Source organism: Protopterus annectens, chromosome 13.part0 (genome assembly GCF_019279795.1).
Source record: "Protopterus annectens isolate FY-2018-M chromosome 13.part0, PAN1.0, whole genome shotgun sequence".
Lineage (NCBI taxonomy): Eukaryota > Metazoa > Chordata > Ceratodontiformes > Protopteridae > Protopterus > Protopterus annectens.
Window position 1 is genome coordinate 340626292 of NC_056747.1, and position 17156 is coordinate 340643447.

Here is a 17156-nt window from a genome sequence, read left to right on the forward strand (position 1 = left end):
ACAAACTGGACCACATTTCCAGTGTCAGGGCAGGTTTTTCCAGGGCTATCCTGCATGGATTCCTGGAGTCCTCTACCAGGCCACCCCACAACCTGTAGTCAGCTTTGGTATTTACCCACCTGTAGAATACTGCAACATTGGAAAGTTGTGTAAAATCTTACCATAACCATAGATTTCCTTCTCTTCCATGTTGCAGTATTCCTTCCCTCCCACCATCCCCTTTCTTAACCTTTCACTTGCTCTCCCCGGCTACGGGACAGGCTATGTCCCTCAGGACTGGCTCCACCTTCGGCTTTATTGTATGTTCTGAGGGCTGGTGTTGCAGTCTTTACTTTTATGGCCCACGAAACTGCCTCCACGTCAGATATCCAATGCACTATGAGGGACTGGAAAAGCTTTGGAAACCTGGCCGGACAAGCTGACCGGAAGAAGGGTAAACCCACTAGTAGAATACTGCAACATGGAAGAGAGGGACATGTATGGTTATGGTAAGATTTTACACAACTTTCCTTTCACCTCAGCGACCTTTGCACTCAGTGCTGAAGTACCTGGCTCACATGACCCTTTTACAGAGGGAATTCACAAAGGAGTTGTCAAAATCCCTCACAGCTTAACCTACCTTCGAACATCCAAAAAGCCAGTGGAGTATTGGCTGTCTACCTCCCAGTCTAGTCCATGACTAATGTATCCATGCATCATCCTTTTAATGCTGCTGATGGTACATCCTGGGCAGTGGACACTGGCACTGCAGTCCATCTCTGTGCTTGGATGCAGCTATGCAACTTTGCAGAAAGCTTCATGACATCCTTCATCAATGCCCCTTTGACAGTTCAACCATTTTTGGATCTTAAGTGAAAGAATCCAACAAAGGACCTTTTCCTGAAACCAAAAAAGGGGGAGGTGAGCTATGACTTGGAAAATTCCAGGGTTTTGCCCAGGACTTTTTTGTGACAGATCACCATCTAATGGATGTCAACCCCAAGGGCAGAAGCAGACTGCAAAATCAGGGAGGTTGAAGTCCTTTCACGCAAAAGCACTACATTAATTTTTATTTACTTAGCCGTTTTTTAGTGGCGGTTTAGTTGAACTACAAAGGGAAGGAGAGAGTAGTACTTTAAAGTGTAAATTCAAAAATCAAAGAAAATTGAGTCGTGTGTGCCCTTTTTAAAACTGGTCCAACTTTTTTTCACATTCCTTACACACACTGGTAGCTGTTAAATGTTTTGAGAATAGCTTTGCTAGAAGCAGCATCTTTGTTGTAATGAGCATTTCTTGTCCTTTATGGGAAAGTGTTGTGCGGTGTGTAAGACTTCATAGCCATCTTTCAGATGGAGTGTGAAGATGTCAAAACTTGTGCTTTTTCTGCATTACTGAGCGAAAGTCCCTTGGCAAAACTGTCTTGAGTTGATCTCTTCTGCTTTTTATTTTAGTCCCATAAGGGTATATTTTCTGTTTGCATATGCATGTACTAAAAACATTTTATCAGTTTAATAAAATTGATTTTTTGCAGTTACTGAAATTATGTTTATTTTGTCAGGACTGAAGCTGCAAATGTGGAGAAGATTACAACAAAGTTGTTGAAAGGAGGTGCTAAACCAGATCAGATAGGCATCATAACTCCTTACGAAGGTCAGAGATCATATTTGGTGCAGTACATGCAATTTAGTGGCTCTCTGCACACAAAACTATATCAGGTACAGTGAAATACTTCACATTTCTTAGTTTATTTCTTGGAAGGTATTGGAAAAATGGCTTTAGCAGACAGAGGTGGATTGAGTAGGAAAGTTGCTTTTTATCATGTACCCTTTTTTTTTTTTTTTAACCGATTTCCACAATACATTAAAATCATTGAATTTAAACAGCATGCCACAGAAATGTTGTCACTGTTGTTCTGGTCTGTGTGGCCTGTGTCTGGCAAGTGAACTTGGGATGAGAATGAGTGATGGTCATCATGTGTTTCATGGTTGCAGTCTTACTTTCTGAAATTCTGCTTAATACTGAAGTATGGAGTCCAGCTAGACTTAGAGCAGTTTACCCCCCCCCCCCCACCCACACACACACACACACACACCCCCAGGCTAATGTCAACTTTTACCTTGGGCATCTTCGCATATATGGTATAAAGGCTAGCATACAGCAGACTATCTTTAGTTGTTTCTTGCAATGTATTGCATGCATACAAAGCATTCTGGAGTCTATCGGGCCAGGCTGTGACTCAGAATGAGCAGGTAAGTAACCTATTCCTTTTGCTGTCTGTTGCCTTTTTTAACCTGGCAAATGTCTACCACCTGTCTAGCCAAGGAGATATCTCTGGAGATGTCCTTCTCTTCCATGTTACAGTATTCATAACATGAAGGATATCCCTGCCTAGGCGACCCAAATGTCTGGCCAGTATACCAAAGACTAAAGGTACTGCAAGGTGCATGCAACATTGCACATGGAGCTGATGTTGACTGTAAAAGTGATGTCTGCATGTACCATCCTCAGAACTTCTCTGCACCAGTCCAAATGACAGTTTCCACCATTTGCCTGATCACCTAAAAGTTTTTCTAAAGTTCAGATAAGTGCCCCATTGGGGAAAACTTTATTATGCTTTTGCTACTGCATGCTTGTTAGAGGTTAATGTTATCCAAAAAGGGCAGGTGCCACTGCAGAAGACGGATTCCACACACAACCACCACCAGTGTCTTTTCTGTCTGTGTTCTGATCACAACTACAAGGCCTGTGCCATATGTCAGACATTCATCCCTAAAACTCTCCGCAGTCATCTGCCTACCCTTAATATATATCTGGAAAACTAGAGACTAAAGAACTAGCACTAGGTATGGAAGGTACTCCACAATCCTGAATCTTTGGCTGCACCTCTGATCCTGGATGTCTTCCCGAGGCCATTGAAGGGCCAGAGGTACATACAGTGTTGGTTTCTCCATCTTCAATGGGTACTGATTTAGAAGCTACTAGGGATGGTTCCTTCAGCATGTTTGCAGAGGTATCACAGGCGTCCATTATGCATGTTAAGGGGGAACTGCAGTTAGCTCCTTCAAACGTTTCTCATAGTACCTCACCTTCCCCTTCCATTGAGGTTTTGCCAGTGTTTTGTCCAGAGTCTTGGCCTACATCAGCCCTTCCTTCCCAGCCTAGAGTTAGGCCTTCCTCTCAAGAGAAAGCACAAACAAAAACATGCGATGTGAAGTTGTTCAATCTCGCCGTTTGTTCTTATATGTGGGTACGGCTCCGAGCCGGCCACTTTCCAAGCTCAAGATCTCTGAGTAGCTCGTGGCACAGTACCTATCCCATGATGCTCTCTGTCTAACCTCGGATCTAGTTTGCCGTTGCAATGGATCGCAAGTTCTCCAGAGAGCTTGGGCCAGTATAATTCTTTTTTCTGTCTTTTGACAATTTGTACTCATATTTTTCATGCAGTTAATATTCTAATTGATAGATAATCTGTTCCTGTTATTTTTTTAGGACTGTGTCCCTCTTGTGTGGATTTTAGCTGTGTTTATGTTGGAGTGGTTGCTCTTGGGCCTTGCCCTCTTTTTCGTCTAGGCACTTCTGTGCTTCACTCCTATAGTTGAACAGGGCACTGTCAACTTGATTTCCCTATCCCTTATACTTGGTCTTTAGATAGTGTGCTTTTTGCTATTAATATTTAGATAATTGTGTGCTGGTACAAAGTTAAACAGTTTTGAACTCCTTATAGTAATGTTTTGTTTCGTGTTATCCCGGATCTGATAATTGTGTGCTGCTTAATATGTCTGATAAAAAAGAGAAACAGAAGTCAGGTTTCAAGAGGTGCGACTGTGGGCAAAAAATGTCTATTACGGACAATCCTGTCCTGTGTTTATTGTCTAGGACCTGTGCACTTACAGCAGGATTGTTCTATCTGACACTCTTTTAGTGGCAGGGTATTACTTGAAAGAAGAAGAAAGCTAATTGATAGAGGACTGTTGAAACCTGAATTTCAGGAAGCCTTGGATAAGACTGACCAGACCTCCAAGACTTCGAAAGGGTCGAAGTCTTCAGGGGTGTCCTCTGAACCCAGGCCCTCGGTTCCGAGCACCTTTGTTAAGTTGCGGTCGCTGGTTCTTAAGTCATCGGAGCTGTGCACTGAACCGATGTTTTGGAACCAACCCTCTGAGCTCGGCCAGTGTCAGAGGTGTTGAAGTCACCAGTACTTAGATCTGTGGCTTCTTCGGTCCCTTCGACCCGTTCTTCTAGGACCTGTTCAGACGTTGATGTGAATCGTGTGGTGCAGCGGCTTTTAGAGAACCAGGCATTGGCCAAATTACTTTAGGTTTCGTCCCAACTGGGTTCGGTTCCTACTACCATCCCTTTGCCTATGACTACTCCTCCGAGCTTACCTAGGCCTTCGGAGCCAGAGGCGGAAGATCTGATGGTTGTGGAACCCGCAGAGCCGAGTCCTGTCCCAATGACTTCGGCTCCGTCGACCCCGATCTCTTTGGTGCCGTTCGAAGAGTCTCGGAGCCGACGATCTCTCGGTTCTGAGGGGGGGTCGAACCAACGCGTCTGTTCCAACCCTTCCTCTCGGGGCCTCGGCACAGATGAGCTCGGCTTCATCCTCTAGTTCGGAGCCCTTGGTCTCTGCACCGGGGAAGCTGCCTTCTTCCTCGGAACAGGCGGGGTCCTTGGGTCGGGACTTCGATGCCATGAGGAGGGTAATGTCTGCCAAGACTCACTTCCTCAGGTCTTTCCTCTTCCTCCCCTAAAATACCGCGTCCTGCCTCTACATCGCAGGTTCCTACTAAGCGTCGAGACCCAGAGCCTCAGGTAACCCCTTTGGGTGACCCCTGCTCTACTGAGACTTCACCAGACACTCCCACTGATGAGGTCCCCAGCAAGAGAATTTGCAAGAGGAGGCATTTGGATTCCCCTCAGGAAACCGTGACATCAGACACCGACTTAGAGGAATCAGAACGGTCCCCATGGTCCCCCTCGGATGACGTCTCCTTTGCAGACATCCTGGAAATACTGAAACAGAGGGTGATTTGGCAGTCCATTACCCCCTACTGAGGATGAGTTGGTGCTCCTGAAGGCCTTTGGGTCTCAACCTTCCACCTCCTGGGTTACTCTGCCCTTCGAACTAATGGATCTGGTTGCTCAAAGGGCTTGGGAGTCCCCTGATTCCATGGAACTAGTCCCTCGGAGGCCCAGTAAGTTAATCACTTCCCCCTCGAGACAAAATTGTACCTCACTAAAGGAGTCCCTGTTGATGCCATGGTGGTGGCGGCGGCCACCAAGAAAGATGTCCGCGACCTCTTCTACTGTCCATCCTCCTAATAGAGATTCTAGGACTATGGACAGATATGGGAAACGCATTTTTAGTTCTGCGACATTTGCCATGAGATCGCTTTACTTAACCCATTTTACTCGTCTTCAACGAGATCTCCTCCAGGAACTTGGAGATACTCTAACACAGATGAAGCTATTTCTGAGAAGGTGACTGCTCAGCTTTCTACTCTTAATTCCATTGTCAACTCATCCATGCGGCTCATTTCCTGTGCAGCCAATGGGTCGAGTCAAGCAGTAGGTTCAGCGATAGCTCTGCGGTGACAGTCCTGGATGCGCTTATGCTCCTTTGCGGAAGCCTTCAAGTCTTCCTTTGTCAACACCCCATTTGATGGCTCTGCTTTGTTTGGGCCCCAAGTCAAGGAGACTCTCACTAGGTGTGAGCAGGAAGGAAAGACTGTATCTGCCGTAGGAGTCCATTTTTCCACCCCTACTAGACCATACCCCAAAGGGCAGAAAGGTGGAAAAATGTGGTTCCGGAAGTCCCAAGGAGCTTTCCAGAACACACATAGTGAACCCCTCTTCAGGGGCAGAGGAGGGAGCATTAATGGAAGATGCCGCTTTGGCAGCAGAAGGGGTCCGCAAAACCAGGGTGACAGGGAGCAGTTCTCTGGCAAGCCTTATCAGCGCTCGTGAGAGGAAGCCCGACTGTCCTACTCTGGAGGCAGTCGGGGGTCGCTTGGCTTTGTACCAAGACACCTGGCGAGGGATTACATCAGATTCGTGGGTGCAAAGCGCAGTTACCAGAGGTTACATCATCCCATTTTCAAAATCCCCACCAGTCAGACCAAGAATCCCCAGATGTTCCACCCATTCTGCGGGATCAAGCAGCTATAGAAATACAAAAGCTGCTAGAAAAAAGAATTATCCAGCCAGTCCCGGCGGACCAGATAAGATCCGGAACTTACTCCAGATTCTTTTTAGTTCCAAAGAAAACGGGGGACTTGAGGCCCATTTTAGACCTCAGCAATTTATACGCTTTTGTAAAGAAGGAAAAGTTCCGGATGGACACGCTTCAGTCGATACTACTATTCCTGGGAACAGGCTATTGGATGTGCTCTTTAGATCTCAAGGATGCGTACTACCACATAAAAATGGCCAGACCTTCCAGAGATTATTTCCGTTTCCGGTTGGGGGCCAGTCACTACCAATTTCGAGCACTGCCCCTTTGGTCTCACCTCAGCCCCCAGAGTATTCACCAAATGCATGTCAGTGGTTACTGCTCACCTGCGGCGTCTAGGATTCTGGGTTTTTCTGTATCTGGATGACTGGCTCCTGTCCGCTACCACCAGGCATCAACTCATTCTTTCCAGGGATCATACAATCAATCTCAGTTAGGAATAACCATAAATTTCGAAAAATCTGCCTTATTGCCATCGCAGCATATCTTCTTTGTCGGAGCAAATCTAGACATCACCACTGCATTGGTTAGATTACCTCAAGAAAGAGTTATCTCTCTCCGAAATCTGGTGTCCCGCTTGCTAAACGAAAAGAGAGTACCTGCCTTTCAGGTTTTAAAACTTTTAGGCACCATGGCAGCTTACCCTCATAGTGGTTCCTCTGGGACGGATGCACATGCAGATACTCCAATGGTTGCTTTTCACCCAGTGGTCTTAACTGTTCGCAATGTCTTTCAAGATCCTACTGACAGACGCTTGCAAGAAGGACCTCCTCTGGTGGCTGAACAGTCACCAGGTGACAATAGGTCGACCATTTGTACTTCCCCCTCCCATAGCCACGGTGACTACGGACGCTTCCCTGATGGGATGGGGGGGGGGCTTTTTCAGGGAAGAACTGCCCAAGGTACCTGGTCAGAGATGGAATCTCATTTGCACATCAGTGTCCTGGAGTTGAGAGCGGTGCTTTTAGCGTTGCAGCACTTCCACGAGACTCTGCCTCGGGACACAATTACAATCCAGACAGACATGTCAGTGGTCTGGTACATCAACAAACAGGGGGAGACCAAGTTTTACCCCTTATGATGAGCCTTGAGAATTTGGCAGTGGGCTGTATCCACCGGGCGCATTTTGATAGCAACGCACATCCCGGGGAAATCCAACGTGATAGCGGACAAACTGAGTAGAGCAATTCTGTTGCCCCACGAGTGGTCCCTCAAAGAAGTGGCGGAAATGATTTTCCGCAGATGGGACCAGCCTTGCTGCGATCTTTTTGCATCCCCGCTGAATGCCAGATGCAGAAGCTACTTTGCCCCGAATCCTCCTCCGGGGACAGCCCAAGGAATTCACTCGTACAAGATTGGCCCTTGGGTCTCCTTTATGCCTTTCCTCCAACCCTGCTGATCCCCAGATTTTTACAGAAAGCAAAAAGCTTGAGAAGGACTGTTATTCTTATAGCCCCCTTTTGGCCTCGGCAGATGTGGTTCCCCTTCCTTTATCAATATCAACTGGAAGAACCTTAGTTTCTGGACCCAGTGCCAGACCTTCTGATCACTCGTCAGGAGTTCTTCACCCCTCTGTCTTCAGTCCCTCAAGCTGACAGCTTGGCTACTCCACTTCCCAACCTAGCCAGGTCATATTTGTCTTCCGCAGTGCAACATATTCTGGTCTCCTCTCATAAAGTCTCCACCAGAAAACTGTATAACAGCAAATGGAAACGTTTTGTTTATTGGGCCTGTCAACATGATATTGATCCCCATGTCGCTCCTATTGATAGTGTTCTGGAGTTTCTGAGAGAGATTTTCACGAAGGTGCAGCAACAGCCACTGTAAGCGTTCAATTGGCTGCAATATCCAATTTTCACCTGGGATTTAAAGGGTCTAATCTTCTCTCACAGATTATGTAAAGCCTTTCTGAAAGGGACTCATCTTAGGCCACCTGTCAGACAACTAGTTGCCCCCTGGAATCTAAATTTAATACTATCTCAGCTTATGCTTCTCCCTTTGAACCCACATCTTCTTGTCCCTTGAAGTTCATTTCTTGGAAAACAATATTCTTGGTGGCTGTTAACTCAGTAGAGTTTCGGAACTACAAGCTCTTTCTGTCAGGCCTCCGTATCTTGTTTTTCATCCCGACAGAGTGTCTCTCAGGACAAATCCCACCTTTCTTCCTAAGGTCTGCTTCAAGGTCAATTTGAACCAGTCTGTTGAGCTGCCCACCTTTTTCAGACACCATTCGAGTAAATTAAGAATATGTGTTACATAAACTTGATGTTCACAGACAATTGAGGTTTTATTTGGACAGAACAAACGAGTTTAGGAAATCGGAGCAACTCTGTTTCTCATGCGGACAATAAAAAGGGGCTGCCTGTAGCTAAAGTTACATTGTATACGTGGTTATCTGATTGCATAAAATACATATAGTCATCAACCAAACCAGCCTTTAGAGCGTAGTGTGAAAGCACATTCATCCAAGGCTGTGTGTACATCTCTGGCTCATGCAGCCCGTTTTTCTTTGGACACTGTTTGTGCAGCTGCTACTTGGTCCAAACCTCATACGTTTATCACTCATTACAAAGTGGACAGGGCCTCCAGGGACAGGGCTTCCTTTGGTTCCACTGTTCTCAGGAATGTACTCCCGTGAGACACCCAAGATTAGGGTGCTTGGGACACTTACCCACATGTAAGAACGAACGGCGAGATTGAACAACTTCACATAAAGAAGTTGTGTTCTTACCATAACGTTCCATGTGAGTTGTTCATCTCGCCTTTGTTCTTACACTCCCTCCCACCTTCCCCCTCCAGATTGTTGAAGAAAGGGTATGACTGGTGGTCTGGTTGATCTAACTAATTTTCTTTACTCCAGCCAGAGTATTTCTTGGCAAATTGTAAATATATGTATACATGTGTATATGTTTGGCATATTAGTATGTTTAGTGATATTTTTTCTTGCTGGGTTCAGCAAACTAGATCCGAGGTTAGTCAGAGAGCATTATTGGATAGAGACTGTGCCTCGAGCTACTCCAAGATCTTGAGCTTGGAAAGTGGCCGGCTCGGAGCCGATCCACGTGTAAGAACAAAGGCGAGATGAACAACTCGCATGGAACGTTATGGTAAGAACTTAACTTCTTTTTTCCTAGTTAGGACACTTCCCCAGACTGGCAAGCCTTTTCTCAATGGAATGCCTTCCTGGCACTTAGGCCTTCCACTTTGCAACCTCCTGATGTCCTTCTGTTCCAACGTTGCAGTATTCTACTTGTGGGTTTACCCCGGCCAGGTTTCTGAAGATTTCCAGTCCCTCTTGGTATGTCTGACTTGGCTGCAGGAACGTGGGCCATACGTGACGTCTGCGTGCACCAGGCCTTAGAACTTTTCAGCTGTCAGTCGTACTCCATGTGTTCCTGCTTCTCGCGGATGTCTGATAGAAAAAAGATTCAGCTAAGTACCTCGTTGGGGTTTCTTTTAGTCCTACCTTGCTGTTCTTTGTATTTCACTGTTGCAGTCATCACATTTGGATTATCTGCCTGCAGGTAGCCTACAGCCATCCTGAATGCCTGAGTCTTGGGATTTCTGCCTCAGATTCTGTCGCTTTTTCCATGACGTCAGGGTATAAAACATGCAGCCGATGCCATTACATCAGTTTTTCTTGCCGTGCGGTGCCCGAAGCGGTTTGCAAGTGCTGATCGGCCTCCTCCTGAAATTTTCATTTTTTGAGTTTCAGACCTGAAGTCTTCTGAAAGATAAGTACCCCATTGGGGGTCCTTTTTTCTTGCTCTAACTGATGTCAGAAAAAATTGATGTTCTTCGTGTTTCACTGTTGCAGTCATTACATTTGGGTAAGCCTGCTGGCAGGTTGCCCTCAGTCGGCCTGAATTCTAAAGTCTTGGGTCCTGCGTCGGCTGCTGTCGCCCTTTCCCTGATGTCAGGTCGTCAGGGGTATAAAAGAAGCAGCTGACACCATTTTCTTGTCTTTCTTGCCGCGCGGTGCCCGAAGCAGAAGCAGTTTGCAAGTGCCGGTCAGTGGAAGCAGTTTGCAAGTGCCGGTCAGCGGACTCCTGAGATTTTCATGTTCGAATTTCAGATCCGAAGTCTTCAATAAAGCTAAGTACACCTTTGGGGAAACTTTTTTCTTGCGCCAGACCAGTGTCAGAAAAAGGAAATAATTGTATTTCTTGTGGAAAGCAAATACCTCATAAGGACTTTCATTCTTACTGTATTTTTTGCCTAGGCCTTGATCACAACGTTTCAGGTTGTCAGTTTTGTGCTAGATTTAACCAATGCGCACTATTAAGCGTCAGTATGATTTTGCTTTAAATTACTTTGGACGCCGGTTTAATTATCCAGAAATGTCGTCTGATAGCCATCCGACTACCGGAGTTCACAAAAAGCGCAAAGAAAAGGAAAGAGATAACCAACCGAGGCCCAAAACCGACGAAGCTTCTCCTAAGGCAGTTGCCGGTTCTCAGTGAGGTGCTTTCGCAGCCCCTGACGCCTGCTACTTTAGAATCGCAGGCCGCTACGAACTCCCACGTGGAGTCGGCCATGCCGCTGGAAACTCAGGGTATTGGAGCCTTGGAGACTATTCCTTCAGATGGATCCAAAGCCGCTGTGCAGGCACCGGCTTCTGAGGGTGTATTCAGACCTAAACATCTTTACATTAAACCTACTTCACCGTGTAAGGCAAAGACTAAAGCACCTTCTAAAGCAAAGAAACAAACTCGAGAGTCACGTGGACAGGCCTCTATGCCCAAAAAACAGATGCACAAAATGGCCGAAGACTTGATTACTTTGATCAGGGGTTCCCATCCCCCTCCTGATAAGAGGCCTAGGCAAGAAACTGACTATGAATCTTCAGATCCGGTTTCTATTTCTTCTGATTCCTCTTCTGATCAGGAATATTCTCTTCCCCCCTATGAGGATTCTGATGCTGAAGAATCTATACCTTCAGCTTCCCCTCCAGACGACTATTCTTTTGGGAAACCTTGCATACCATGAGGGAGCATTTCCACTGGGAGAGCCAAGATTTTTCAGAATCTAAAAAGAGGCTCAGAGATTTCCTTTTACTTCCTCAACACAGGCCTCTAGCCATTCCACCAGTAGATGATGTGTTTTTGGAGTCTAGTCTTACCCCTGACTCCTTACCTCCAGTTAAGCCTGACAGATATTACAGGGTCCCTGACTCTCATAAATTCTTTTTTTAAAAACCCTGCTGCAGACCAGTGACTATTTCTCAGGGTCCCAGAGGAGTTAAGGCTTCCGCTGCAAAAAACCCTATCCCCTCTGACAAAGATTCTAGGGCACTGGATAGATGGGGTAAAAAGGTTTACATATCTGCTACCTTGGCTATAAGGGCCTTAAATTGTCAGTTTCATATGCTCAGATATCAGCAACATGTCATGGCATTGCTTAAACAGAAAATGTTGTTCAACTCTGAATGTGCAGAAAACAAGGAAATGCAGGATTTATTGCATGCAGCTGAACAAGTTGGAAAGCATACTTTGCAATGTCGTTTTGATTCTTTGGAGGCCTCCTGCAGGGCCGCAGTTACGGGTTCTGTAATTAAGAGGCATGCTTGTTTAAAGGAACAAAATCTGCGTGATCATGTGAAAGTTAAATTATTAGATGCACCTTTACAGCATGATACTTTGGTGTTAAGGCAGAAGAAGTGTTAAAGAAAATGGAGGACAAAGCTAAATCTATGCAAACTGTCAAAGATTTTTTACAAGTGCAGCCACCTAGGTTTAGTAGACACTGGCCTACAAAGAATTGGTCCTTTCGTGTGTCAGAGAGACCACAGAGGGGCAGATCCAGATGCCCTAGAGGCAGATCCCAGGCGCAAGGTTCATACAGGTCAAAGCAGTGGGGTGCTTTTACCTCCAAAGTTGGAGAAGACAAATCACAACCTTACAGGAAACAGTCCCAATGACTTCCCTCTGCTTGCACCAAGCATTTATCTCCTGGCAGCACCCTTAGGGGGAAAATTAGCACTTTTTTCTCAAAATTTGCACATTATAACCCAGGACAAGTGGGTTCTAAACATAGTGTCACAAGGCTACAAGTTCCATTTCCATACCCTGACAAAGGCAAACGGATGGCCAGATCTGCCAAAAAATCAATGGGCAGAGGCACAAAAACAAGTCTCATCCCTCATGGACATGGGGGCCATTCAGCAAGTACCAGAGGAAGAGCAGGGACAAGGATTTTACTCAAGACTGTTCTTGGTACCCAGAAAGGACAAGACCTGGAGACCAATACTGGACCTGTCTATTTTGAACACATTCCTGGATATACCAAAGTTCAAGATGTTAACTTTACAGCAGCTTCTGTCCATGCTGGGCTTGTGACTTTAGACTTAAAAGAGGCATACCTGCATGTCCCAATCAGACAGTCATGCAGAAGATACCTCAGATTCAAGGCTGGCTCAATGCATTACCGATTCTCTGCACTGCCCTTTGGCTTATCTACTGCTCCCAGTAATTGCATTCTGCAGACAGAGGAATACAAATATATCCTTACTTGGACGATTGTCTAATTTAAGCAGAGAACAAGGACATTCTTCTACAGCATCTGGCGTTTGTGAAAAGACTTCTAACATGCCTAGGGTACACAGTCAACAAAAAGAAATCAAAACTAGTACCCTCTCAAGCGATAATATTCCTGGGTGCAAGCTTAAATATAACTGCCCAGATGGCTTATCTCATGCCAGACAAAGGCAACTGGCTACCCTTTTCAAGATGTTGGCAACAAAGGCACAGTTATCTGCAATAAAAATTCTGCAGGCTATGGGCTTCATGGCATCCTGCATTCTACTAATTCCATATGCAAGACTGCATAGGAGGAAACTTCAGTGGTGCCTAAAAAGTGTTTGGACTCAACATTGCCAAAGCCTGGAGGCAATAATTACTCTCATTCCGTGTCTGCAGCAGGAGTTTCAGTGGTGGTCGAGGGCTTGTCACCAGAATAAGGGACAGCCATTCACATTACCGCCAGCCAGGCAGACACTAACAATGGATGCATCACATTGTGCCTGGGGGGCCCACATGGCAGGAAGATGCATTCAGGGCTCATGGCCCTCCAACCAAATGCATCTACATATAAATCAAAAAGAGATGCTAGCTGTTCAAAATGCCCTGACAGCCTTCAAGGACCTAATTCATCCGGGACAACTACTGATAAAGACAGACAACACCATGGTCATGTAGTATATAAACAAGCAGGGGGGCTCACATTCTTAACCCCTTTGCAGACTAGCCATGATTTTGTGGGACACAGCATTGACTTATCAAGTACATCTGCAGGCACAATTCCTGCCAGGAAAAGACAATACTCTGGCAGACTAAGCAGAAACCTCATGGATCCCCACGAGTGGCACCTGGGTCCACAAGTCTTCAGCATGATAACAAGGAAATGGGGATTCCCGGGTATAGATCTATTTGCCTCCCCTCACAACTACCAACTAAAAAGATTCTGCACAAGGACTTATCACAGACAAGCATGGAAAATGGACACCCTATCTTTCATCTGGAAAAGCCTATCAGTATATGCCTTTCCTCCGCAACCACTCCTCCCCAAGGTACTCCTAAAGGTCAGACAGGAGAAGCCAAAGATGATACTGATTGTCCCAGACTGGCCCCACCAGTACTGGTGTCCAATCCTAAGGAATGTGTCTCAATGCCTAGCTTGGCCCTTAACTCAAATACCCCATCTACTGTCCCAGTAAAGCAATCAGATCCTGCACAGCCAACTCAGGACTTTAAACCTGGCAGTATGGCGGCTAATGTGATCATACAAAACACACCTCTTAGTAAAGCTGTGATGGATGTCATTTTTGAAGCCAGAAGGCCCAGTATTAGAAAATCTTATGCTGGAAATGGAAGAGATTCTGTGCTTGGAACCAGGCACAAGGAACGATACAGCTGTACCAAATATTTCTCAGATTTTGCAGTACTTAACTGAGATGCTGGACAAAGGCCTATCTTTTTCATCAATTAAAATTCATGCCTCTGCCATTTCTGCTCATTACAATACAGAGCCACCAATCTTTTCTCATCCTTTATTAAAGCAGTACCTCAGAGGAGCCAAAAATTTAAGGCCTCCGAGAAGATCACCAATACCTGCATGGGACCTCAATTATGTCTTGGAAAAACTCACCCTACCTCCTTTTAAGCCAGCTGCTACTGCTGATGTAAAGCTTTTATCTTGGAAAACAGCTCTGCTACCAATAACTTCTGCAAGACAAGTTTCAGAGCTACAGGCACTCATGGCTGTGGAACCTTTGTCGTGTTTTATCCAGACAGGTTTCTCTGAGGACAAACCCGACATTTATGCCTAAAGTGGTGTCCAGTGTGGCTCTTATCCAAACCATTCATCTGCCAACCTTTTATCCAAATCTACAGAACAAGGGGGAGAGAATTCTGCATTCCTTGGACGTACACAGCTTAGATTCTACTTGGACAGAACCAAAGCTTTCAGGAAGACAGAGCAATTACTAGTGGCATATGCTGCAGGATCACAAGGAAAGGCCATCTCAAAGCAGACTGTTAAAAGTGGATAGGCCACTGCATTCGTTTATTCTATTCTCAACATGGCAAGCCAGTGCCTAAGGGCATTAAGCCACATTCAACCAGAGCTGCAGCCACTTCAGCAGCCTTTCTCAGGGGAGTACCAACCAAAGTCAGTTTAGAGGCTGCTACTTGGAGTTCAGTGCACACCTTTACAAAGCACTGTAATCTGCCACTCTACTCTAAATCCAGGGCAGGCTTTGCTACTGCAGTTCTGCAGGGCCTCATAGCTGCTCCTAATACTGTTTAGCTCCAGCCTCCAAACCATAGCTTTGGGACTCCACCCAAATGTAATGACTGCAACAGTGAAACACGAAGAACATAGTACAGTTGTGTGCACTTACCATAAATGTAGATGTTAGAGTGTATTCACTGTTGCAGTCCAGGTTACCCACCCGCCATGCCCCTTTTTCTGCTGGAACTGATCTTTCCTTTTCTGATTTATGCGACCTATGTGGTCTGCTTATAGATGGTCAAGTTTCTATTGGTGCATGTGATTTTATTTATTTATATATATATATATATATATATATATATATATATATATATATATATATATTTTTTTTTTTTTTTTGCTACCCATTTAGGAGGCACCTGACATCTGGGGCAAAAAAACTGAAGAAAATGGCGTCTGCTCCTTTTATACCCCTGATAACCTGACGTCAGAGAAGGGGCGACCGCAGCAGACGCAGGACCCAAGACTTTGGAATTCAGGCCGACTGAGGGCAACCTGCCAGCAGGATTACCCAAATGTAATGACTGCAACAGTGAATACACTTGAACATCTGCATTTATGGTAAGTGTACACAACTGTACTTTACCCTCCCTCCAGCCCCCTGATCTCTCTGCTTCTACCTGTCTTTTTTGTTTAGCATGTCTTATATCATGTGTATTTGCTTTTTGCTGTGTGTATTCCATACCATGTAATTGCTTCCTATTCTGGGGGTACCTGACGTCTGGGGCAAGGAAAAACTGATGTAATGGCATTGGCTGCATGTTTTTACCCCTAACGTCCTGGAAGAAGCTGCAGCATCCAGTGCAGAAATCCCAAGACTCTGGTATTCAGGCTGTCTGAGGGCTACCTGCAGGCAGATAACCCAAATGTGATGACTGCAACAGGGAATACACTCCAACATCTACATTTATGGTAAGTGCGTACAGCTGTACTTTAATTATAGTCTGTTCATGTCATCCGGTAAGGGGAAGTGCAAGTGCGGTCGGCAGATTCCCCACAAAAACACACATGACCAGTGTTTCTTTTGTCTAGGCAGGGAACATGACAATGAGAACTGTGCCATTTGCCGATCGTTTGTCCCCAAGACCTTATGCTGCCATTTGCAGGCCTTACGTTTTTATTTAGAGACTCAGCAATTGCAACAAATACCGTTGGGGATGGAGGCCACACCCAATGCCCAGTTTGAACCACCTAGGAAGAGGGCCAAGTCCTTGCGGCCTACTTCATCTGCTGTGCATCTGTCTGCTGTACCTCAGTCTGTAGCTGATGTTAGCTTGGCTGACTATCTGGCATCTGCCGATGTAGGTGAAGCGGGGTACCTCCGAGGAAGCCGCACAATCTCGAGCGGATGACACGTCCACAAAGGATTTACCGGCACCTGCCTTAGACGCAGGGAGGGAACCAGCATTCACTCTGAGCCCATTGGACACCACCTCCGCCATCTTGGCTCCTGACCCAAGGCCTGTTCCTAGCCAGACGCCAACAAGGCCTTTAAAGAAAAAACAAAAAAACAGACTCCTTACTCCAACCTCTGAAAGCATGCTGGATTGGCAGGCCTTTAGCCAGAGCTTAAGTGCCTGTATGGCCCTTGGGCCTTCTGCAGAACCCTCTGCCACAGTTCCTCCCCTCCTTAGTCCCAGACCTCTCATCTATGAAAGGAGGGTAGATCAGCCTGAAGAAGAGGAATTGTCTTCCTCTGAGGACTCTTATTCCTCCCAGATCTCATCCCCCCCCCAGATATGGATCTCCTAAGGAGGGCTCTATTAAACCCGACTCCCCTGTAGAGGACCTTACTTTTGGGGAAATTTATTAATAAGATAAAAGACCACTTTAAGTAGCAATCCTCTGATATGTCTGAGGTACAAAAAAGGTTTTATGAACTTCAAGTGGAGTTTCCCGGTCCTTCTGCCATTCCTCCTATTCAACCTGCATTCTTGGATGCTTTTGCTTCAGCCTCCATTAACCCAGGCTCCCACCCTCCAGCCCCATGTAGAGCAGATAGAGACTATAAAGTCCCTGTGACTGAGAAAGTTCTCTAAGTGCCCTCCTGCTGATCCTGCCACTATCTCCATCTCTATGGACAGGGCCTCCAGTCTCCTTCCTACCACTACTGTCCTCTCTGCCAAAAAAGACAGCAAGACCATGGAGAGGTTGG

At 45.9% G+C, this 17156-nt stretch overlaps 1 protein-coding gene across 1 annotated transcript in view; it reads left to right on the plus strand.

The window, feature by feature from the left end:
* Window positions 1-17156, plus strand: part of UPF1 (UPF1 RNA helicase and ATPase) — a 3097516-nt gene that overhangs the window by 2190027 nt on the left and 890333 nt on the right. Inside the window, exon 17 of the mRNA XM_044054826.1 lies at window positions 1538-1702. Within this exon, the coding sequence (XP_043910761.1) occupies window positions 1538-1702 (165 nt within the window). The remainder of the gene's footprint in view (window positions 1-1537; window positions 1703-17156) is intronic.